The 25,703-nt window shown below is 48.6% G+C and overlaps 1 protein-coding gene across 1 annotated transcript; it reads left to right on the top strand.

Moving 5' to 3' along the window:
* Positions 1-14,543: 14,543 nt before the first annotated feature.
* LOC149335687 (uncharacterized) lies at positions 14,544-25,003 on the top strand. Its single transcript, XM_089553859.1, has 3 exons — positions 14,544-14,802; positions 16,192-17,746; positions 24,562-25,003. Exons 1-3 carry the CDS (start codon positions 14,544-14,546, stop codon positions 24,920-24,922), a joined length of 2,175 nt encoding a protein of 724 aa, XP_089409985.1. The 3' UTR covers positions 24,923-25,003.
* Positions 25,004-25,703: the final 700 nt, after the last annotated feature.

Genomic DNA, 25,703 nt, shown 5'->3' with positions numbered 1-25,703 from the left:
ATATACTATATTGTAACGGAAAATAGGGCGACAGGACGCTAACCGGCAGAATACAGCAAGCAGGCAGCCAGCCAGCGCGAGACACTTCAACGTCTTCGAAGACACTTCAGCGCCACCTGAGAACACCAGGTGGCATTACTCCCCCTCCCAAAAAAAAAAGAAAAAACATAAAAGCGGGGTTGCAGTACGGGCAGTGGAAAGAGAAAAAAAACAGCACAAGCACATAAAAATGTACAAGGGAGGTGGGCGAAGGTGTCCCACGCGAAAACTAGCGGAACACTGAGCGTAATATCCATTACCGCGTGAAGTAGGGTTTCATGCGGACAACGTGCACAACCTCAGAGCGGGGTGGACGACGCTGAGGCTGCACAGTCCCGTCAGGAAGAACTTCGTAGGTCACTTCGGTGACGCGGCGCAAAACTCGGTACGGTCCAAAGTAACGGCACATCAGTTTTTCAGACAAGCCTGGGCGGCGTACCGGGGTCCACACCCGAACTTGGTCACCCGGATGGTATTCGACGTGCCGATGACGGAGGTTGTAGCGGCGCGCATCCGTGCTCTGCTGCCGCTGAATGTGAATACGGGCAAGTTGACGTGCTTCCTCGGCGCGCTGCGCGAACTGCTCGGCGTCTGGCGTGAGTGGGTGGTCATCAGTGCAGCATGGAAGCATTGCATCCAGCATCGTCTGAACGTCACGTCCGTAGACCAGACGAAATGGTGTAAATCGGGTCGTCTCCTGGGTGGCCGTGTTGTAAGCGTATGTGACGTACGGGAGAATCTCGTCCCAGGTTTTGTGCTGCGAGTCTATGTACATTACGATCATGTCGGCGATCGTTCTGTTGAGTCTCTCTGTAAGCCCGTTCGTCTGTGGGTGATAGGCAGTGGTTTTGCGATGGTTCGTGTGACTGAGCTCGAACACGTCGCGCATGAGCTGTGCCGTAAACGCCGTACCTCGATCAGTGATTACGTGGAACGGTGCGCCATGACGCAGCACGATTTGTTGCATAAAAAACTGGGCGATCTCAGATGACGTACTGCGCTGCACCGCCTTAGTTTCCGCATACCTTGTTAAATAGTCGGTCGCGACTATGATCCATTTATGACCGGCCGATGACACAGGGAATTGGCCCAGAAGATCGATGCCGACTTGATCAAACGGCGTCCGAGGCGGTTCAATAGGTTGGAGCAAGCCCGCTGGCTTGAGAGGAAGCGCCTTACGACGTTGGCAATCGCGGCAGCCTCTGACGTAACGCTGGACGGCGTGAGAAAGTTTGGGCCAATAATACGCCTGGCGCACGCGTGCAAGTGTGCGGGCAAAGCCCAAGTGGCCGGAGGTCGGCTCATCGTGACAAGCAAGAAGGATATCGGCGCGGAGGATATCCTACACCATCCTACACCGGATCGGAAGGATATCCTACACCAGCACGGATCGTCGAGAACGGGCTGAAAGGGCTTTGCAGTCTCGCAATCAGATGCCTAATGAGACTGTAAGCATGTACGTGGAGGAGGATATGACTCGGCTCTTCCGGCGAGCTGACCCGGCCATGCCCGAAGATAAAAAGGTGCGCCAACTCATGCGCGGCGTTAAGGAGCAACTTTTCGCTGGCCTCGTGCGCAGTCCACCTGGGACTGTTGCTGAGTTTCTCACGGAAGCGGTCGCGATGGAGAAGATGCTCTTGCGGCGGTCTACCACCTACGACCTTCAGCGCCACCTTAAGACACTTCAACGCCACCTGAGAACACCAGGTGGCTATATATATATATTTTTTTTTTCTTCTGCTGTTCTAATCAATTAGTTTTAAGCGATAACATATTCAGTAATGTTCTAAATTGATCAACACCACAAAATAAATAAATTAATTTAAAAAAAAAATCCCCTGTGCCCCTTGGTTTCTGTGGCTGTTGGCTTCTGTCATATATATATATCATATATATATATATATATATATACATATATATACAGGGTGTTTCACCTAAGACTTTCTGCAATTTTTAAAAATAAGCTATTTGAATTAGATGCGCGCTTTTTCTGGCATAGCATTGTCAGTGGTGTAGTACATCATAATGCAGCTAAGACGTGCTAACTAGCAGGCTTGTTAACCAATATTTAATAGTTAACTTTTAAACTATTACCGTTGGGCTCCTTAATTATTGAGAGGCATGTAGCCCACCGTAAGTAATGTCCATATCCGGTTTTAGAATTTCGAGAACGCGATTATCCTCGGCGCTGTGGCCCAACAAATTTCACCTACATCGCGCCAAAATACATGTGGTTTGAGAAGCTTGCAGGCAAAGCAACCTCTCCAGTGAACCTAATTCGTCCAGATAGCCAAAATTTGTTGGGCCACAGCGCCGAGAATAATCGCGTTCTCGAAATTCTAAAAACGGATATGGACATTACTTACGCTGTGCTACATGTATCTCAATAATTTAGGAGCCCAACGGCAATAGTTTAAAAGTTAACTATTAAATATTGGTTAACAAGCCTGCTAGTTAGCACGTCTTAGCAGCATTATGATGTACTACACCACTGACAATGCTATGCCAGAAGAAGCGCGCATCTAATTCAAATAGCTTATTTTTAAAAATTGCAGAAAGTCTTAGGTGAAACACCCTGTATATATATATATATCAAGCATGCGATGAGCGTGACAAGGATCTGGGCGTAAGATGGATCTGTTTTTTTTTTATACATTTCAAGCGGGGGAGGGTGCAGAAAGTACGGGGCTGTGCTTTCCACGGCGGGTTCAACATCCCGGAAGGCAGCAGGAAGTAATGCGCTCGCTGCGTCTGTCGCGGAGCTCGTACGCTCAAGGTCATCACCGCGAGAAGCATTCGCTGCCGACTTTACGAATGGTTCAGATATACACGCCTAATATTCTACACACCGGTGCATGCCGAAAGTACGTATTAGGGAAGGAAATTTTCAACGCAAAAATGTCGACCGTTGAGCGGCTACCAATAGAGTACGAGTTTTACTCAATGAAACAAGTTAAGGCCTAACTCGAAAAGGACACTGAGGCCTAATTGAAGTTGGCATGTGTGGACAGATTACCGCGTTCTAATGACGAATGAACTACTTTCACTGTAAACGGAGCTTCTGTAAGCTACAAAACACATAAACACTTAAAGGACTACAGACACATAATTGTAGCTGCCTGTTTTCTCCCATCAAATGATAGATTAGACATTACAGTTTTAGTTTATTGGGGTTTAACGTCCCGAGCAACTCAGGCCATGAGGGACGCCGTAGTGAAGGGTTCCGGAAATTTCGACCACCTGAGGTTCTTTAACGTGCACTGACATCGCAGAGCACACGGGCCTCTATAATTTCGCCTTCATCGAAATTCTGCCGCCGCGGCCGGGATCGCACCCGCGTATTTTGGGTCAGCAGCCAAGCGCCGTAGCCACTGAGCTACTGCGGCGAGTCATTAGACATTACTGTACATGACTCACTGCGTGGTATTCACCTACGACTGCTATACACTTTGTAATTGAATTTCTTCTCTCATGCTGTTTCGATTCCGGTTTCATAAGCAGAACGATGGTTGTGACGTGTAGTCGGTTTTTGGGTCACTTGATTCACAAAAAAACCTGCAATATAAATGCGGTTACGTAGTTTTGTTTTTGCTGCTCAAGTTGCCTAAAAGTTGACTGCACGTCACAACCATCGTTTGATTGATGGGACCGTAGTGAGCGCAGTGAAGAAACTGTCTTAAACATTTTCATTTTTAATTTCATTCGATCTATTTCACTGAATATGCACATACATACATGCAAAAGTTGGACCAATAGCCGAATCTAGTGTCGAAGTCAAATATTAAAATATCACGCGGTGATGCACACATATAAATATCTAACGTACCTAAACAACACCAGAAAATGAATTTTTACTAACAGCAATAACTGGAAGGAGTTACCAAGGAGCAGCTTCGTCAGCGTGTGCCTGTTCGTTCCTTCGGATTTTTGTGATCGCTCAACGAATTCTACTGCAACCACCCTGCAAACAACTAATCAGTTAACAACCCTTTTAACTGGAAGGCATTTCATCCAATAATTAGTTGAACTGTTCGAGATAAACGCTTTCAAAGCGAGCCTCGACCTCGATAACACAGCGAAGCTACTGCTACGTCAATGTTCGCGTAGGTATACAGATTAAAAGTAATAAATATTTCTAACTCAACCTTTAGGCTGCAAAAGAAGGAGTAGTCGCCATTGATAAGCAGTCGTTGAGAGCCTGCTTGGGCGCAGCACAAGGGAATCTACCACTGATAAAGTTTTAGATGCCTCCATGTGCTCACACCTGCACGTAAGAAAAAAGATAATAAACAAGTCGGCACCGCAGACGGGTGCTTCTACAGTTTCCAGGTTTTTGTACCGAAATAGTGTTCTTTAATTTGACATCTTTCAGTTTGTTTTTTTTTAGGAGGGGGGGGGGGGGGGGTGGCTGCTCCACATAATTTTCCTGACTGCTCGAAGCACCGCTGACGCCTCCTGTTTTGTCACTTGCTGTGAAGTCAGAATGTCATGCTGTGGCTGAAATTTTTGGAATATTGAGAAAATTGTCATTCATCATGGCCTCAAGGTCGTTAATTAGCAGGTTCTCACAATATACGCCATGCCGCCGCGGTGGCTGACTGGTTATGGCGCTCAGCTGCTGACGCGAAGACGCGAGTTAGACTCCGGCCGCGACGGTCGCATTTCGATGGAGACGAAATTCTAGAGGCCCGTGTACTGTGCGATGTCAGTGCACGTTAAAGAACCCCAGGTGGTCCAAATTTCCGGAGCCCTCCACTACGGCGTCCCTCATAGGCTTAGTCGCTTTGGGACGTTAAACCCACATAAAGCGAAGAATATAAGACGAACTTTTACAGTTTTCACATTTAATGAATGAATGAATGAATGAATGAATGAATGAATGAATGAATGAATGAATGAATGAATGAATGAATGAATGAATGAATGAATGAATGAATGAATGAATGAATGAATGAATGAATGAATGACAGCTACATCTAGCGTGTCTATCCGTGGGAACGGATCCAGGACGCTTTCATCCTACGCACACATCTTTACGCGCACACCCGGTGGCGGATCCCAACGTGTTCCCAACATGTGCGTCACAAAACGACCACGCCACACACGTCGCATTCCCATTGAGAAGCACTTGCCTCAAAAACGGACAACCTGCACACAAATAGGGTGTGCCCGTCTCCACTCTGTACGCACGCAAGTACGTTGCAAACCCGGGCACAAGTTGTACGCCACGCGTATACTTCGTCTTCACGTACGCTGCGACCCCCTCGCCGTTGTAGTACATAATGCATGGGCGAGCTAAACATAGCCCGCGTGCAACCAGTGGGCAAGCTACCGCATTCACGCTCATGCATTTGGTCCAGAAATAACTCTCTAATTTCACTCTCCCCTTCCGTTCACCGCCAGCGTATACACTATGATCTCCATACTATCAGCGGACAGTCTCGCCGAGAGGCTTGCCCTTCCGTTCACAGTGACGTATTTTTGACGTTCGCCGGCATGTATCTGCACATCTACTGCCATATTCGGGCATGGTTTCTAATCTGGTGGTATATACTATACCTGCCACTCACGACTTAATCGCATGTGTGCGAAGCTACTCCACAGGGGTCGTGCTTCGTTCTTGACTTCGCTTGTGCAAGATGTACGACACTACGCATGCAACAACCTCGACGCCTTTCGCGGCTTTTAAAAGAGTTCCGCGTGTGTGTATGTGAGCGTGACGTCCGGCCACGGCAGTGACTGAAATCGTAGCCGGCCTCTTGACGGTCATCGAGAGGGCGATTCCGAGACGGACGTCTGCCCGGAAATCAGCCGACAGGTGGCATGGTGCCCTTTATCGTTGAAGCTGTGTACCGCGACTCTAAAGTGCGTGCATTGCTAATGACGTCACAGGGCGGCTTCCGCTCGTTCATGATACCAACTGGCAGCCACGGGCGTCCGCAGAACTTGGGGGGGGGGGGGGGGGGGGGGGGTAAGTTAGCACCAAAAAGGCACTATTTGTGGTCTGAACTATGCACATGAAACAAAAATTATAAACAGCAAATTAATGCTAGGCTTGGAGAACATACACTGGATTTTATTAATGAACAAATAATTAAACTTAATAAGGGAAATGCGAAAAGTTACTATCACCTAAGCGTGCTAATCAAGCTGTGCAGTTGCTTTCTGATAGTGCATAAAAAATATAAGAAACTCTAGGGGGGGGGGGGGGGGGCGCTCCCTGCCCCCCCTTCCGGACGCCCATGGTGGCAGCCATCACGCTCATCGTTAAAGAATGCAACAAGTAGAAACGAGGAAGTGGACAGGACAGGCGCTGTCCACTTCTTCATTTGTCCTTGTCTTTTCGTGCTGCATTCTTTGACAATGATCACTCACCAACAAGCCCAAACAGCCACTTTAGATCATGCTCAGGGCGTGGTCTGCTATCTAGTGGGAATCGCCTCCTATAAAAGTGGTCAATAGACAGTCTACAGACGTCTTATAGTCGCTATTGGCTTGCTATAGATATTTCCTTCTGTTTATTCACAGCCTATAGAGTGTGTAGCCAAAAGTCTACTAAAGGTACTTTAAAACAGTTAGACGTTGGGTTAGTTGGATTCGTGACAAATTATACATATTTTTAGCGCCACCAGGACAGGAACGAAAAGAACCAAAAATAAACACGAGCGCTACCTACATCACTGCGATCTTGAAAGAAACGAACAACGTAAGTTAAATTCTTTACCAGGAAGGGGTCACTTGTATCAAGGACATTCAAAACTTTTAAAATGAATTTACTAACACAGTGCTGCCACGTGCCACCTTCATTCACAATGGTACAGAATGGAGTATCCAGTTTATGCGTCTTAAACGTCAAAGAAAACATGCAACGCACCACTTTCACTGACAGTTATATCTCTTGCGAGCCTCTGGAGATATAAACGCTTGCAAAACTCGACTGCTTTAGTCCTAATTCTACTTTGCCCTTTTTTCACACGAGTGAAGTTCTTGTTGACGGCCAATGTAGCTTTTTCATTGTAAATGGACCTTGACAAGGCAACAAAGCCTCCCATCTCGTCTGCCTGCAATAGTCAAAGGTCATTTTGTTTAAAGAATGTCACCACCTTCTGCAAACGATCTTTAGCACCATTAGGTGCAGTCTCTTTTACATTCTTGTCAAAGGACACCGTTCCTGGTTTTCATGAGGAGCCTTCTTTGCTATCCTTCTATTCAAGGCTGTGAGCTCGCGGGGAGGAACGGAAGGCTCCAGCCCGAAATTTTGACCCTTCTTAAGAAGGCTTGATATGCTGGTAGGAATATACAGTACGTTCTGCACCATGTTCAAGCTACGCACAAGATGGACTGGTACCAAGCGTGTATCGCTGCAGCTAAAAACAGATGCGAAAGTTTCTGCTTCAGGCGTTTTGTTGTCGGAACTACGCTCACAGATGCCACCCGGATGGGTCGCCATCATTACCGAGTCAGCCCGTACTACATACAATCGCCCGGACATTTGTGTGTGAGCGCAGCAGCTTTTCATCAAACAGGTTTCTAAATCCCATTCAATTATTCGCTTGTTACAATATGGGTTGCATTTTCATAGTATTCACTATGAATGAATGAATGAATGAATGAATGAATGAATGAATGAATGAATGAATGAATGAATGAATGAATGAATGAATGAAGACACACTACGTCTAGTGTGTCTATTGTAACGGACACGTGTCGTGTTCGTATCAGTGCCGCGCATCAGTTATTGCATCGTGCCGATGCGCAACAGTAATGCGCAGTAAATTACAGCGTCCCGCTCGGCTCGCCCAGAACGCCGGCACGCGTCCCGCTCGGCTCGCCCAGAACGCCGGCGCGCGTCCCGCTCGGCTTGCCCAGAACGCCGGCGCGCGTCCCACTCGGCTGGCCCAGAACGCCGGCAAGCGTCGTGCCTATAAAAGCTGTGCCTTCAATAAACAGTGGTTCATTCTTGCACTGACCATGCTGCTGTAAGCGTCGTCCCTCCGGTTGGTTACATCTATCCGTGGGAACGGATCCAGGACGCTTTCATACTACGTACACATCTTTACGCGCACTCTAGACGCCCGGTGGCCGATCACAACGTGTTCCCAACGCGTGCGTCACAAAACGACAAAGCAACACACCCGTCGCATTCCTATTGACCTGCACTTGCCTCAAAAACGGACAACCTGCACACAAATAGGGTGTGCCCGTCTCCACTCTGTACGCACGCAAGTACGTAGCAAACCCGGCCGCACTGTGCGCCACGCGTATACTACGTCTTCACGTACGCTGCGACCCCCTCGCCGTAGTAGTATATAATTCAAGGGCGAGCTAAACATATCTCGCGTGCAACCAATGGGCAAGCTACCGCATTCACGCTCATGCCTTTGGTCCAGAAATAACTCTCTAATTTCTCTCTCCTCTTCTGCCAGCGTATACACTACGCTCTCCATACTACCCGCGTTCCGTGTGTAGCGGTCCGCGACTGGGCTGGACCGGATAATAGTCTCGCCGAGAGGCATGCCCTTCCGTTTGTAATGACGTATTTTTGACGAGTGCCAGCACGTACCTGAGCACCCGCTTCCATATTCGGGCATGGTTTCTAATTTGGTGACATATATACCTGCCATTCACGACTTAATCTCATATTTGCGGAGCTACTCCACACGGGTCGGGCTTCGTTCTTGACTTCGCTTGTGCAAGGTGTGCGACACTACGCATGCAACGACCTCGACGCCTTTCGCGGCTTTTTTTAACTGGTTCCCCGTGTGTGCGCGGCGTCCGGTCGCTGCGGTGACGGTGAAATAGCAGCCGGCCACTTAACGACCCGAAAGTTGGTAATTCCAAGCAGGACGTCTGGCCGGAGTTCAGCCGACAGGTGGCGTGGTGGGCTTGATCGTTGTAGATCGGTGGTGCTCTGTAACATACGCTGTGCTTTCGAGTTTTGCTAATAAAGTCACCGAGAGTTTTCCACCCATGAACGTGGAAAACAATGACAGCGCTCATGCCTAATGTCCGGTCCCGTAGGCACGCACATATCAGTTTGAAATACTGAGCTGGTCATTAGAGGTTTTCCCCTATTTACCGGGAAGCAGATCGTTCACTTTTCCGGCTTTGCGGTTATTCCACCCTACATTGCGGTGGAGCCGGTCTTCGCCTCGGAAGACTCGCCGGCCTGGTCATCGCCACTTTACCAGCATTGGCTCCAAATAGATTAGACCTATTTTACCATGGCTGCGAGATAGAATCTATACATTTTAATGATTAACCTCATATTTGCTCTGGTTGCCAGTAAAGAAGAGCTGGCATAACATTTCTTACGGATTACTGTTCGCACAGTGAGATGCTTGTTGTGCCGGGCACTGCTGATCGCGCTTACGCGTGTATGCATCGGCGACGATAACGCGAACGTATGGCCTTCGGTGCAATGTGTGCTGTCATAAAGTGTAGTATACGGAAGTGCAAGAAGTGCGCTGTTATTTCCTCGTGTAGTATACGTAAGCTTCGAGGGATCCTCAAAACCATGCGAGCAACGGTCGCGCTCTACGCAGTAAGAATGATCGCAAACAACGCTTATGATTGACTCTGCTGTGGCGTTGCGATTTATTCGTTCGTTAATTGTTGCCTGTGAGTTGTAAGTGGAAACGAATCGGCAAACGTTCCGCCCAACTGTATACTCTGCCGCCTACCGGCTGTAGCTGTGGGCAGGGGACGCACGTGTGACCTTGAACGCGCATCAGCTGCTTGAATGCTTTCTCTCGAGGAAAACTTTGCCTCGTGTGCCGGCGTTTCGCGTATACTGCGTGCATGATGACCCGCGCTGGAAAACTTATGAGCCAAATGAGAGGTGATGTTGCTGGTTTATTTGATTGGTTTATAGGGGTTTAACGTCCCAAAGCGACTAAGGCTATGAGAGACGCCGTAGTGGAGGGCTCCGGAAATTTCGACCACATGGGGTTCTTGAACGTGCTCTAGGTGGTCGAAATTTCCGCAGCCCTCCACTAGAGCGTCTCTCATAGCCTGAGTTGCAAGCATTTGGTAATTCTCAGATATTTTTCAACACAACTAAAAGCGTATTCGTGAGCTTTCCACTGAGCAGAAAACATGGAAGACCACGAGCTCGCACAGCGCTTCACGCATTGACTACGTGCATCACTCTAGACAGAAAGGAGTAAAAAGGGAGTAAACAATACTTTAGCGCACTCCTTTTTACAAAATACCTAGAGTGTTTATTCTTTATTTTTTACTCCTTTCTGTATAGAGTGATGCACGTAGTCAATGTGTGAAGCGCTGTGCGAGCTCGAAAAAGTAGTGCGCTGGAGTACAGCTTACTCCCTTTTTACACCCATGTAGGCGTATTTGTACTAAAATACTAAAAATAAAAAAACAAACACTTCGCAATTTCATAAAGCCCGCAGCCTGCACAAAGTCGCCTATTCGGTGGCTGAGATGGGAACGCAACCGCTTCGCCGGCAGCGTAGCAAGCACATCACACAGTGTGAGTGCCGTTGAGAACTTTGCGGTTCTGAACATAACGGCTACATGAAGCCTGAGTGCACATAATGCGAGGCGAAAGGTTCGGCGTTCGTGTTCATGACTATCATCTCCCACCTTCGACTGTCCTGTGCTGTTTTAACCAGGAAACTCTTGGCATTGTCGGCTATGGTCGCTGCGCTGCTTTCCACGTATATAATTCGACGGTAATTGCCCATCGAGACGGCGAAATAGCATTTCTCTAGAGAGGACACGAATACGTCACTCGTGGAAGCTGCACGAATCTTCAAATAGCGGCGCCAAGTGTACCTCGCTTTTATGCAATTCTATGGTTTATATGAAAGCGTTGTTTTCGTCGAAAAATGATATATTTGCTATCAGGTGACCCTGACCTATCAGTCCAACATGGCTTCCTATTTTCCTTTCTTTTCTTTCCTTTAGTGTTTCTTTAAGAATTCTTTATCTCTTTTTATTGACAGCAAAGGAATTTCTCAAAGGATCCTTTTCGAAGGCTCGAAAAAGAAAACGTAATTCTAAACTTTTTGCACAGCTATGGAGTCGCAGAAGTGAAAATGACAGCTTCGCCATTTGTGTTGCGAAAATGCAGTACTGCGTAGACTTAAAGTAGATCCTGGAGCCCACTCCATCTCTGAGATTAATAATAAAGAGTGCTGCCATACCCGTTGGAGAGCGCCTTCCCTCAAGGTAGACGATCCTACCGGCAGCCAACCTTAGCCACAAGAGAACACTGGGTGTCCTCCCCCACTTCACTCAGGTCCCGCTGCCTTCCATCTCTGAGTCTGTGACCAGGGATCAATCCGGTCGTCCATGGGTGCCATACACCGCTTTACCTGTACTATATATAGGTGGATGTTTCAAAGGTACCCGCTAGAACAAAGACCAGTGGTTCCAACTTATAGCTGTATCTTGGAACAACATCGAGGTGAAGGACAGTCCTAACTCCCCCTCGCGGCCAAAATAGGCAAGCGCTCGAAGGCACAATTCACTCCGGAGCCTCTTGGGCCGCATGCTGGCTTTACGGACAGATGGCGCCACGCTATCTCACACCTCGTGGCGCTGCAGTCGCAATACGGCAGTCCCCCAGCATACAAATACCAATCCCAGGAGCAGTGGGAGGAGGTCTTGTCCAGTTCGAACCTAGGATACCAGCGGCGCCTGGTGGAACTGGAGAGAGCTGCTTCAGTCTCCGTAGGCCCTGGAGTCCTAGAGGTTCCACCCACCGTGGTTCCACCCAAACACCTGAGAAGGCTTCTCAGTGAACGTTTTAACGCGATATCGTTAAAGGCCCCCTTACCCAAAAAATCCGGCGTCGGCGTTGTCGGCGTTGTGAGCGAAAAATCACGATCATGATTCTGGTACGCGGTGCCCAGAGACCAACCTAGGACACGTGACCTTGCGGCGTCTTCGCAACCTGCCCATCGGATAGTCAGCAAACTGCCCACCCTGGCAATTAATTATTGGTTGTTCGGGAAGGGCAACCCGGGCCGCACAAGCCCCACCGGTGGCAGTGCCTGCCATCGCAGGGCAGTGGTGCATCGCTTAACCGCTGCACCACTGCGCCAGTAGGGGCATGAAGACTCCCAGGGACCTGTGAAGGTGAAGTAGAAAATGACCTTCTGCATATATGGGAATTAGCTCATTACGTTATCGCGTCATGCCCTTAAGGCGGAGCTTGAGTGTCCCCTATAATTTTTTTTATAAATGGAACCGTTTTACTAAACCGACGTCTCTCATTAGGTCTAAGAATTTTCGAGCCGTTTAACAAAATAAAAAAATATGGCAAGTATATCGGTCATCCGCTTTGTTAAAGGAGGCCTATAGCCTGAGTCGCTTTGGGACGTTAAACCCCATAAAACCAAACCAAACCTATGAGCCATTTACAGCCATTGGTCGTAGCGAAAAGTTCACTCCGACACGAGGGCCCCCCGTCAGAGCACGTCGAAGTGGGCGTTGCTTTTTTTCATAACAATTCTGCGGCTGTCCGTACAGCAGGATTGTGGTTTGCGGTCTTTTGAGCAGCGCAGGTCTTGTCACCCGGCTGTAATCCAAAAAATTGGTGATAAGCACTTCTATCATCGTTATCACCCGTCGTATATAGCCTTCTTTCTTCCCTTCTTCTGCCTTCCTCAATGCAGAGAAGCAGGTCAGAGAATCTTCCCTGAGGTCGACCTTTCTGTCTTTCCTTTTAAATAAAACTACCCCCCCCCCCCCCGCCCCGGCGGCGTATAGCGTTAATAAAGGCCTACATTATTTACCGACACCAGTGCGATCTCCTTGCACCTGAAAACTGGCTGCATGTCGCTTTCAGTGTCGTCCGTGCGTGCGTGCGTGCGTGCGTGCGTGCGTGCGTCGTGCGTGCGTGCGGGCGGGCGGGCGGGCGTGCGTGCGTGCGGGCGGGCGGGCGGGCGTGCGTGCGTATGTGTGTACGAACACTTGCATTCACTCTCAACTTAACCTTGTTAGTAAACCGTTACTTCAAGTATGAAGGCACCCTGGCGTTAATTCGCGTCCCAAATGAATTCCGTCTATGGTATTGTGTATTGTACGGTCCGCAGTATTGCCCTGAGTTTTACGAGTTAATCTGTCAGTCCCTGTTTTTCTTTGTCCACTTCTGTGGTAAGAAGTAGCAGGTTATGCTACCTGCACAATGTCTAGCGGCGCCTTTGTTCAATTGGTTCAACGGACGCGGGCGGCGTTGCATGCCAATGGGGCCCCGGACTAGGGGCTCTATTTAGTATTGTGAGGGGAAAGGGCCGATAGGGCCCTACCCTAACGACCTCTCTGCAATTTTTTAATGGTTGATAAATGTTTTTCACCGCCACCTAGAACATATCCACAGCGCTGTACTTTATGCCATGCACTGACTTCTCCATGTACATTCATGTTAATGAAAAATGGAGCGTAGAGAGAATCAGAAAAAACTTAAATGTGACAGATCACTATGCGCCAAGGATGTCGTGTGCGATAGTCAACTGCGACAGCTTTTTCTCACACGGCAGGCCTGGCCAGCTTCGAACTATCAGAAATATGGCGCATCTTATGTAAATTTAATCGCTTTTGTGGAGGGCGTCAGCTATTTCTTTCGTGGTTATGAATGCTGAGGCATTATATGCATGGCTCATCGGCAATGATGTCCGGCGTTGCAGAGAGTTAGGTGGGCGGGTGAAATTAGGAAATCGGACGTGTTGTTGATTGCAAAAAAAAATATTCTTGTGAACAAAGGAATCGGCTCTGGGAGCTTGCCATATCAATATTATGCATTTCTTCATTCCAACGGCCCGCACCTACCATCTAGACTTGCGCATAACTTCCTCGTCATTTGAAGCCTCTCTCTCTCTCTCTCTCTCTCTCTCTCTCTCTCTCTCTCTCTCAGTGGTCAGAAGAAGATGACGTGAGGCCTCAAGGCCGGCATCAATGAATTTTCACTTACGACATACATACTGCGACTCCTGCACGTTCTCGGGCGTGTACGAAATGGTGTGGGCATGACCCTCTAACCCTGCTTACCCCCTTTCCCCTCACCTACCCGAGAGAGAGCTGGGAGGCTTCCCTGCTCGGCTGCTCTACGTTAGAGAGCCAAAGAGCCCTCCTTGCTAGGGCCCGAGCTGCCACGGAAGCCACAGGGGTCCCGGACTAGGAACCTCTCCTAGAATTTGTAAGGGGCTGGCCCTTATGGCCAGTCTCCACTCTCTCCTGTAAATAGCCTAAATAAATGTTTTTCACCACCACCACAACGACAACCCCATCGCAACCTCTGGAAAAGCTCTTCACACTACTATCCCTGTAATAGCTGCCTCCGCTCCTGGCAGTTTTCATTTTTAGTGGGAATACGACAGGCGGCACTGTCAAGCTAACCGAGAACATCATCATCAGCAGCAGCACCTCGCGTGCCACGCTGAGCGAAGAAGTACGTCGCGAGCCCAACCACATACCCGGCTAGTTTGTACGAGCATAACAACAGCAGCTTTAGCAGTGTCGCCACCGGTACCGAAGCCATGGCCGAAAGGCGTCACTCCGCGCAGACCCTGGAGATGTGTGAGAAGAGCCTGGACGGCGGAGTGGCGGGCCAGCCGCGGAAGCCCATGTTATGGGTCTTCGTGGTCACCGCCCTGCTGCTCATGGTCATCGTCGCCGTCTCGCTGGTCAACGAAGAGAACACGTGGCGTCACGAGTCCGAACTGCTCTCGATGCCGCCGCCACCAGCTTGGATACCGAACGCGGTTCAGCTGTCGCAGCCCGTGCCGCCTCTACTCGGTATGCGCCGTTGGCGTGATGATCGCTGAGCGCGGTTTTTTACTAGGGTTCGTCGATGCTAGCGTCTCTTTCCAGGGTGGCGACTTGAATTCCATTGTAGGACCCGACTAAATTTGCTCAACACCAAAATATCAGTAGCGAAAAGTCGAATTTGTACGTCTTTAAGACCGTTCAGTACTGCTGCCTGACAACAGCCTTATTCCAGATCAAGCCGCCTTGGTGGCTCACTGGTTACGGTGCTCAACTGTTAACTAGCCCAAAAGACGCGGGTTCGATCCCGGCCATGGCGGTCGCATTTCGATGGAGGCGAAATGCCAGAGACCCGTGTACTGTGCGATGTCAATGCACGTTAAAGAACCCCAGGTGGTCGGTATTATACGGAGCCTTCCATTACGGCGTCCCTCATCGCGGTGTTTGTCTCTTGTTGTTCTTTGTCCAGCTGTCCTGCGCTGTTGAAAAGCTCGCTTTGAGGGACGCCGTAATGGAGAGATCCGGATTGTCTGGTCTTGTAATTGGTCCTGCGCTGTTGAAAAGGCTTGTTATGGATTACCAACTCGCCCAATCTGCCGTCCCTCATAGCCACAGTCGATTTGCGACGTTATACCCCATAAAACTGAAAACCTATTTCAGATAAAAATTTAGAACCTTTAATTCAGTCCATTACAGCAGTCAGCGCTGCACTTGCGCCTGAAAATGACATCTGCAAAGCGAACTCTGGGTGCCATCACCCCGATAAAGAGACAGGGACGCTAGCATCGGGGCATTCCCTGCCTACCGCATAGTAGGAAGCAAGGGAAAAAAAACTTAGACGACGTTTATCGTGCCATTAAGAGTATAAAATTCCATAGCATTACAGATCCCTCCCATGCAGGTACTACTTCTCTTTCATAGATTCATTGACCGGGGGAGACCTCATACCACTACAGGATCACTGATGCAGTGGTTAAGCGGTTAAGCGATTAGCCACTGCCCCGGCAGGCGGCTGTTGCAAACACAGCCACCCGTGGAGCTTATGAGACTTAGGTTTCTCTTCCCTAGTTTCCGTAAGACTCACTTTTGTACCGATAATTCATCAGGAGGCTATCTGTCTCTCGACCCATGAGCTGATGCTCAGTGCCGCGTTGGGTAGCGGGAAATTGCATTGATATATTTGAAATAATTTCATTGACACTTTCCATGGTGCCAACTCCCTTGTCGATTACATGCACCAGACATCATATGGTAGCTCCGTCATCTATGCAATAGCAACACACGTCCGCTGGCATACATACATGAACGGTCGCGAACTTACGAATTCAGCGCATTCTCTTCCTCATCGTTTCACTCGATACAGGCGTCGCTGAGGCCTATGCGGAAGTTTCATTCTATACCCCAACTTTCTGTTTGCAGTGTACGAGGATGAAGACAGCAACCGTGGTTCGTGGTTGCTGACTCGCTCCGTGAACCCAGCGATGAACGCCTGCCTCGACTTCCGCGCTTACGTTTGCAGCGGCTACTCCGGAGCCGTGGGCGGCTCGCTCGAGAAGTTCGTCGCTGCCAACACTATGGCGTCTGTGAAAGCTCATTTCCTAAGCGCCGCCCACCTTGGCGCCAATCAGAGCCACGACGCCGTGACCAAGGCGGTGGCCTTCTACCAGAGCTGTCTGGAAAGCGTACGGGGCGCTGACACTGCCGCCAACGCGAAAGCTCTGGCCAACTTTCTGGACAAAAACAGTCTCCGGTTTGAACAAAGCGGCATGGCCTTTGACCTTGTAGACAAGGCGCTGGAGTTGCTGATGCGGTATGACTTGAGTGTCTTCTTCGGCCTCGACATCCAGCTGTCCCCGTGGACGAGTTCGAACAAGCGACTAGTACGCGTGGTAGCCAGCCCGGCGTTCGAAGAGTGGAAAGAGAGAAGAACCGCACTGTCCAGCGCCGCTTTCGTGAAGTTTGTGAAGGACATTCTCTCTCTCTGCGGTGTGGGTGAGGAACGGATCACCGACCTCACAGACACTATAGTGGTAACGGAAGATCGGCTCATTAGAGACCACGTCGCTGGGAGACCCTATGACGCGACGGGTGACACGTACAGTCGTTTCCTAGACGTCTACTCTTCACGTGTTCAAGCCGATAGCTACAAGCTGGACCTCGAGAGTTCGAACGCGTACCGTTACTTCCACGGTGTGGCTCACGCCCTGGATGATAGTCAGTCTTCGGTCTACCTGAGCTGGCACGTTGCCCGACACATCGTGCGCGTGGCAAACTTATTAATACCCGGGCCTGTCAGCAACCGGGTCGACCCTAAGGCTTACTGCTACGACCAAGCGTACGGGGAGTACAAGCATGCCATCCTGGCCCCGTACCTCTTCAAGGTCGTCAACGACAGCAGGGTGGAAGAGGTTAGGAAGATGGTGCGTTCTATTACAATGGAGGTACAGAAAAGCATCATGCATACTTTGTGGATGCCGGCGTACATTAAGATGAAGCTAGAAAGGAAGGTGAGACGTATAAAGTGGAGGCTTGGATACCCGGCCGGTCTCAGTGATTGGGCAGGCGTCGACAGATTTTACGCTGGACACCCTAAGCCCAACGGTACTTTCGTTGAGCACTACCTGGGCTCGCGCAAGTCTCGAATGCGCAAATTGTTTGCGGCGCTCAGAAAAGGCACCGACATGAAGGAAGCGGAGTTCCTCCACGATGTGCCGGGCATTACATATGGCCCAATGAACACAGTCAACGTCCCGGCCGTTGCCTTGGTGTGGCCACTGTTCTACTATCGCGGGGCGCCGGAGTTCAACTACGGCCTTCTGGGGTCACTGCTGGTCGAAGGCATGATGCACGCCTTCGGCCATGATAATATGATGGTCGACGACCAAGGCTCATCGATTTCGTGGTCCAGAGAAGGCCGAGAGCTCTTCCAGAAGAAGTATCAGTGCGGCGACACCCAGAAAGGCCCGCATATGTTGTGAGTACTACTATTGTCCAAAATGAACCTGTGAATTTGTTGACAGGCTCCTCATGAAGTAATATATCGGAGCTGTTGCGCGAGATCGAATACTCGATCAGCTTGCTAATGAAGTCTGAATGCCTGGCGTCAAGGCTATGCCATATTCTGCGATAACGGGCTCGTAGAGCGCTTTGTTGAAATCCCAGGCCATTTTGAGGGAAGCTAGAGAGTCACTTCACAGCGTGTTGACTGCTCGCATTAAGCGGTAGCCCATCGGGCGTCATTCTGAACAACGCAGACGACTACCTTTGTTTCGCAGTACGACGATTATAAAAAGGAATACTGCAATATTTTCTCAAATGTACACAGTTATTAAGAGCCTGGCTAGAGGATATTACTTGAGACTATACCATAATTGTCGGCATACGGCAGGGCAAGATTTATTCCATTAAAAACTCGAAGTCAGATGGACGTAAGTCTAAAGTGCTTCGAAGAATCGCTTAAGTGGAGTTGGTATCTAATTTGCTGTGAATTGAGCCTTTATTACAAATCTATACAGCATATGGTCCGATTTTCATAAGCATGCTACGATAAAATTATTGCTAACTACTAATATGCGTAGTCTGCAATAATTTTTGCAGTCTGCTTTTAGTATAGAAGAAAAATTTCGTGGACACTTTCGCAACTAAAGCGTTGAAAGGCGAAAGTCGAGGACACTATGCCGTCACGACTTCCGGTGGATGTGACGTCACACCGTTACCGTGGCTATATCGATACCCAAGTTGTACATATTTCGGGGATCTTAAGTGTTAATTGTGCTTAATCACACATTTCTGCATCTAATTTGACACAAATCCGACGTTTTTCCGACTATTCTGTGACAATTTTCACTATGCCGTGACGACTTCTGGTGGATGTGACGTCTCACCGTTCCTGTGGCTTTATCGACGTCCGCGTTATTTCGACGCAATTTGGACATTTTTGCATATAATTAATTACCTAATTAACCTACAGTGATCAAACATTGCTTCTAGGTTCATTTTTTCCTCCTCTATCTGAAGCAACCATTGGTTTTCTTCTATCTTTTTTAGTTCCCGAGTTAAACGCGTGTGACACGCTTTGTTAACGGACGACACTATGAGCCATTAAAGGCTTGCACCTTATTAGAAAATTGGTCGAGTTAGAGTACGTCGATACATACTTTAGCAGCACCAAGAAAACGGAGAGCAGAGCATATACTTAACACAGCCGCTGCCTTGTGTTACGCCTGTGTTCTTGCCTCCATTAAAATATGAAGCTATGAAGTTTCATATCTTAGAGGGCGCTAAAGTGGGCTGCGAAATGAAAAGCAGGTTCGAAGTGTGGGCATCGGGTCGATATTGTCCGTAATGGTGCCCTGAAGTCATATGACGCCCTTTTCAAGACCATACAGTGTAAACACGAACTATGATATAGGGGAATAAAGAGGGAACACGCTCCTCCAGCAAACTGGCCAATAGGGGCAGGGTATACTGTCCAGCCAGGGTGTAGACTTCTGTCACTAAAAATACGTAATACTTCCCGTTGGCTACGGAAGCAGATGCGAAGTTTTTGCAGTTACCAAGATTTTAAATGAGGTTTCAATCTCCTCTAATCACTAACTCAAGATATCCACTCCATTCCTAATTGCATCGCGTTACTGTCCTTTAAAGTGGCCGAGATATGCTTTCGTTGCCAAAACCCAATGGACAATGAAACTCCACTGGACGTTCAGTGGACGTCCACAGGACGTCCCACACGTCCCCAGGACATCCAAGGTAGCTTCAGTGCCCATTGGGAAGTAAGCATTCCTACATTTAGTGATCGAAGTATACCCCGTACTTGGGCGACGTACCCTGACCCTAAAAGAAAGTGCGCTACTAGACGGCTTACTCCTCTTTTACTTTTTTTATAGGGTAGTCCATGTCTGGAGTGTAGAGGCATGTGGCTTTTTGGACGGCGGGAAGAGCGTGCGTGATGCTTCGCATGAATTATCCTCAGGGCTACAAACCAGTGCTGGCAGGTCTCCAACATCGAATATGGTTGCGGCCCTTCGACCTCCTCATGAAATCGTGTATAGGTAGCTCTGTATCCCCAAAGGAATGAGCATTTGCCCTCGTTTAACTATGGTGGCGCTCTCTCCATTGAGGGCTTGAAGGTGCTCTGAAGAGGAATTTGAACTCGTCTTTTTGCCGCTGGAACTCGATCTACACATTCCGAGTGTTTTTGGGAACTTCGAATCATTGCCCTGTGCGACCGATTTCCTTAATTTAAATCGGATTAACGTCGAGCTCTATCCTCTTTCTTAATTCCCCGCAAACGGTGGGAAGAGTCTACCATCCTTTCACCCAGTCCCGTGGCGGCTTGCCGCTCTGCCATCGGCGGCGTGATATGTAGTGATCGGCGAGCAGAGTCCACGCGTATTTTTATTTCCGTGGGCCTAATTTGCAGCTGTGTAGTCTCTGACTACGTATTTATTCACGGAAACCTAAAAGAAACAAAATAAAAGCGAAAGCAAAGTCGCCACGCGACTGCCTGAAAGGCACTCCATGCGTTGGTCGACTCCTCCCACCGTATGTAGGGAATTTAAAAAAAAAGAATAGGCGGGAGCCGGGCGTTAATCCGATTTAAATTAGAGAAATCGGCCGCACAGGGCAGTAAATCGAAGTTTCTAAGAATGCTGGGAACGTGTAGCTGTTCCTGCGGCAAAAATACGAGTTCAGATTCCTCTTCAGTGCACAAGGCACAAGAGAAATAGATAAACGACAACGCTTGAAGGGTCACCAGACAATGAAGGACGGGATACATGATAAGGTTCTGGAGATCCGAATCACGTATCACGTTCGGTGAGCCAGACTTTTTTTTTTTTTTTTGTCGTGCAGCTTGCCCTAAGGCATAGAAAGACGGCCAAACTTCCTGAGCCAGACTTCCCAGCTGAAGATGGGGTCGAAGGGGGACTTTATAATGCATAAAGGTTTGTCCCGCATTGCCAAGCGGTTCTGGCATGCAGTTGGAACAATACGCGCTGCTTATTCGTTTCATGATTCATTAACGGTGAGATGTGCGCACGGGAACGGTGTCGGATTCTCGAACATGTCTGATGATCCTCGTCTGTTAGCTGTAATGTGTGCGGCGTCATGCGGTAGAGGAATCTTCTGTTAAGTTTGTACTAGTGCTCTCCAGCCAGAGCTTTCCTCTGATGAGAATGATGAGAACATTTCAATTGTAACTAAAATAGATGGTCAGTTTCAGTTTTCCGGTAGTCCATTGGATCTTGCAGCCGCTCTTCTGTGCAGATTATGCGAGGTCGTTTTGGGCTTGATCTTACAGGGCGTTTTTTTAACCGTTTACAGATTTAAAAAAAACAAAGGCGCTGATAGTATCGTGAACGCCGCCTTCACGTAATGTATATTCGGCTCGACGGACACAACATAAGGAGATAGCGGTCAAATTTATTTAATTAATTATCCTAATTTTGTTAATTATCCTTTTAACTCTTCACTTTACGCTGCATAGTGAAATCGTAATTTTGAAGGCTGTAAATATTCAAAGCTAATTCAATTTGCAGCATGTCCCTAAGTGCAACAGATAATAAATATTCGCAATTGATTTTTCAACTTTCGGATCCCGTTCGGGAACTGAACGCTCAGAGTGCGCCGGAAATCCCGCCCACGATATTACGTAAGAGATTGACGAAATGCTGACGACAACCGACGGCACCAAGGCTATAGCTGCGACTGCGGCATGCAGGCAGGCACTCGAGAAGAGCGCATAGCCACTGCTTGCGTGAGCAGCACACGCTCTTTTTTTGTCATCTGCATTTGAACTTAGAGGCACGTTTCCTGCCGTGAGCGGCTTCGAAAAAGCAGCACGGTGATGACGCGCGAGATTTCCCTTTGCGCTCCGGCTTGGAAAAGAAAGGACCGGCGGTTTATCGGCTTCCGATTTATTATTTTTCACTAGAATCTCCACTGGTCCACAAAACGAACAAGGCTGCTGCAATACTATACATATGAACTCTGAATGCGCGTTGGAATAGCAGGGCAGCTGCAACCGCGATACTCGTTGACCGAGAATGCACATGGTTGTCGCCTGTGTAAAAACGAATGGCAACGCTCGCCTCGCCACCAGACTCTACGCCTCCGAGAATCCTGGCCGCCCGATTCCGTAGCATACGATGTTCGCTAAAGTGCACAAACTGTTCCGGACTACAGGATCTGTGCTTCATTCAAGGAAAGCAAAGGGAGTTATATCCTGAGTGAAGAATTCGAGATAAATGCTCTCGCCTACGTTCGTGAGTACCCCAAAGCCAACATCCGTCAAATCGTCGAGGCCATTGGATCCTCCCGCTATTGAGACGGGAGAGGGCTCAAGAAGCATAGTTTTTATCCTTACCACTTATCACGCATCACGATCTCAGTGAACACGATTATAAAAAGCGGTATGAATTCAGGAACTGGGCGTTGATCAAGTGTGACGAAGACACAAGACGTTTTTTTCGGAAAGTTCTGTGTAGAGACGAGGCCCTCTTTTGCCGTAATGGGGAAGAAAATGTACACAAAGCCCACTACTGGTCGTCTGATCAGAACCCGCAATGGCTCCGGGAACACCACCACCAAGTCCGGTGGTCAGTGAATGGCTGGTGTGGCATTTACTCAAATCGAGTAGTGGGGCCGTATACTTTCTAGAAGAAAATCTAACAGCAAAGTCATGCACAACGAGCATTCTAAGTGGCTGTCAGCGATTTCATGTCCGAGATCCCGTTAAGTCCACGGCTCGTGGTTTCAGCAAGACGGGGCGCCTGCGCACTTCTCGTCGCGTGCAAGGGATTGGCTCGACAGCAACTTCCCCGGTCAGTGGATAGGGCGCTGTCGAATCATGTTCTGGTCACGTCATCCGACCTAACTTTATTAGTCTCCTTTAATCGTGATTACGTCGAGAATGAAGTCTACGCAACTGAACCCGAAGACATGCCAGACCTCAAACAAAGAAGCATCAAGGCATGTGCGAATATACCCCCGCAGGTTGTTAAACGAGTGCTGCAGTCCATGAAGGAGATATTCATGGCATGCGTGGCGGTTGAAGGCAAGCACTTTGAGCATTACTGATGCATAAAACCTAGCCACAGAGATACGACGGGGCAATTGACAGTCATCAGTTCATGTCTTTTGAAATTGCTTTGCATAAAAAATTATAAAGCACGAGCAAACAACTTGCACACCATTCCTGTCTTGGCCGAGCCAGAGCGGAAAGGGAAATTTTACGCGTTATCACCATGCTGCTTATTCGAAGCCGCTGATGGCTGGAAACGTGCCTCCAAATTCAATGCCAATGACAAAAAAAGAGCGCGTGCTGCTCACGGAATCATGACTATGCGCTCTTCTCGAGTGACTGCCTGTGGTCATGATGGTGTAAAACATTTATTTATACTATTTACAAAAGAGGTATTGCTTCAGGCCCGTTCCAAGCAGTACCTCTTTTGTAAATAGTATAAATGTTTTACACCATCATCACCGCAACTGCGACAAGCAGGCGCTCGAGAAGAGCGCATAGCCACTGCTTCCGTGAGCAGCACGCTCTCTTTTTTCGTCACTGGCATTGAACTTGGAGGCACGCTTCCTGCCATCAGAGGCTTCGAAAAAGCAGCACGGTGATAACGCAGCTATAGCCTTGGTGCCGTCGGTTGTCGTCATCATTTCGTCAATCTCTTACGTAGTATCACGGGTGGGATTTCCGGGGCACTCTGAGCGTTCCGTTCCCGAATCGGATCCGAAAAGCTGAAAAATCAGTCGGGAATATCTCAATATCTGTTGCACTTAGGCACATGCTGCAAACTGCATTAGCTTTGAATCTTTGCAGTGTTCAATATTGCGACTGCAATATGCAGCGTAAAGTGAAGAGTTAGAAAGATTATTAACGAAATTTGGCTAATTAAATAAATTTGACCGCTATGTCCCTATCTTGTGTCCGCAGAGCCGATTATACGTTCCGTGAAGGCGGCATTCACGATACTGTCAGCGCCTTTTTTTTTTTTAATATGTAAACGGTTAAAAGAAAACACCCTGTATATGTTTGAATTCTCAGTGTTTTTCCCTGCTCCTTTTATAGTTCTTCATCCGCTGGCGCTTATTCCCTTTTTCCTAGCCTGTAATGTTCTAGGATTTCATGGGGTCGGCAACTTTGAGCAGTGGTGCTTGTCCGTGTGTCAAGGTTACCGGGGTTAGTGCTCGGGCGGTGGCGTGCGTGCCTTCGTTCCCCTCTACATATTGATGCGCTGTACGTCCTACAGGATGCTAATGGCTGCCTGCCATATCCTGCCCCTGGTCTAACACATCTTGCGAATCCGTGATTATATGAAGACGAAAGCCTTTAACGGCTGATACTGTCATCCGTCCGTTAACAAAGCGGGACGCACGCGTTTAACTCGGGAACTAAAAAATATTGAAGAAAACCAATGGTTGATTCAGATAGAGGAGGAAAAAATGAGCCTAGAAGCCAAGTTTGATAACTGTAAATGAATTATAGGCAAAAATGGCGAAATTGCGTCGAAATAGCGCGGACGTCGATATTTCCACGGGAACGGTGTGACGTTACATCCACCGGAAGTCGTCACGGCACATGGTGTCCTCGGCTTTCACCTCTCAACACTTTAGTTGCCAGTGTCCTCGCAATTTTTTTTCTTTTTTCTCTCTCTCTGTGTTGGTATTGCGACCACAATGGCTGCCTCGTCCGCTTGGGTTGTTCTGGAAGCTCAGCCTTTGGCCGCAGCCACAGTGATGATGATTATGATGATGATGATGATGGTATGGTCGCAGGAACAAGGCCTTCAAGCAGCCACGCAGCTATCGGCGCTCCCGTGCGGTGGCCACTCATCTGCACGACAGCGGCCGTCGGCCAGGAGTGTCCGTGGGCGCTCACGCGCTCTTCCGGGCGTACAAGAGAGCGGCGGAGCTGCGCGGCCGCAGACTCCGGGGCTTCGAAGAACTGAGCGGGGAGCAGCTCTTCCATGTGAGCCGCTGCCTGGTCGCGTGCGGCGACCCTCACGATGATGCCACGGCGGACGCACCCTTCTCCATCCACCGGTGCAACCAGATGGCCCGCCATTCTCCAGAGTTTGCCGCAGCCTTCAGCTGCGGGGGTGGGATGTCATCCAGAGGTCGCTGCGACTTTTGGTGAAAATAAACAGAGCGAAAAAAATTAGGAGGACGCTAAGCTTCGCTTTCAGTGTAGACGGGATAGAGCTTTCTCCTCATTTTCTTTTTTCATCATATCATCATCAGCATTATCATCATTGAAAACAGCGAGTTAAACTTTTCCTGCACATCGGTCAGCATGTGGAGTGTGATTACTCCACATGCTGACCGATTTTTTTTTTTTGTGACTTATGATCTCTGACTAGTTTTTTTTTTCTTTTGTTCCACTGTGCCAACTAGAACTGTATAACAATAATTTAAGTGTACTTTTCTTACTGTTGTTTTCTCCCCTTGTATATTATGCCCCAATCCTGCAACAGCCTCGGCATGAGGCTAGCAGTATGTACTAAATAAATAAATAAAATAATACTCTGGGTTTGTGTTGGTTTTGTTGTGTATATATAGAAGCTTCTGAACAAAAATTCTTGTAGTTGCGAGTAAGCGCTGTGTCCCCTCTGTGTCGTCGTTCGTTAGCGCCTGGATTTTTCATGATCATCATCAGCTAGCCTGACTACGCACACTTCAGACTCTCCCGTATCTCTCCAATTAACCCTGCCCTGTTTCAGCCGCGGCCACCTTATCCCCACAAGCCCGCCTAGCTTTCTGCCACCCTCTGCAACGCTTGCTTTCTCTTGGAATCCAGCCCGTTACCCTTAACGACCATCGGTTATCTAGAGGCAGTTTGCCGAAGACCAATTACCAACCTGTGTCACGTGGTCTCGAAGACTGGATGCAGATGATAGAGAGCTTGGGTGAGTCAAGAT

Source organism: Amblyomma mixtum, chromosome 7 (genome assembly GCF_055824585.1).
Source record: "Amblyomma mixtum isolate Tamu chromosome 7, ASM5582458v1, whole genome shotgun sequence".
NCBI classification, from domain to species: domain Eukaryota; kingdom Metazoa; phylum Arthropoda; class Arachnida; order Ixodida; family Ixodidae; genus Amblyomma; species Amblyomma mixtum.
The sequence above is the reverse complement of the archived record's forward strand: the minus strand, read 5'-3'. Positions and strand labels throughout refer to the sequence as shown.

What these genes read in the sequence shown, in the direction of transcription:
- LOC149335687 (XM_089553859.1), top strand. Translation starts at nt 14,544, where the DNA reads ATGGCCGAAAGGCGTCACTCCGCGCAGACCCTGGAGATGTGTGAGAAG. An exon ending in GCCCGTGCCGCCTCTACTCG is followed by an intron (nt 14,803 to 16,191) that starts GTATGCGCCGTT and finishes TTCTGTTTGCAG; the next exon opens with TGTACGAGGATGAAGACAGC. An exon ending in CAGAAAGGCCCGCATATGTT is followed by an intron (nt 17,747 to 24,561) that starts GTGAGTACTACT and finishes GTATGGTCGCAG; the next exon opens with GAACAAGGCCTTCAAGCAGC.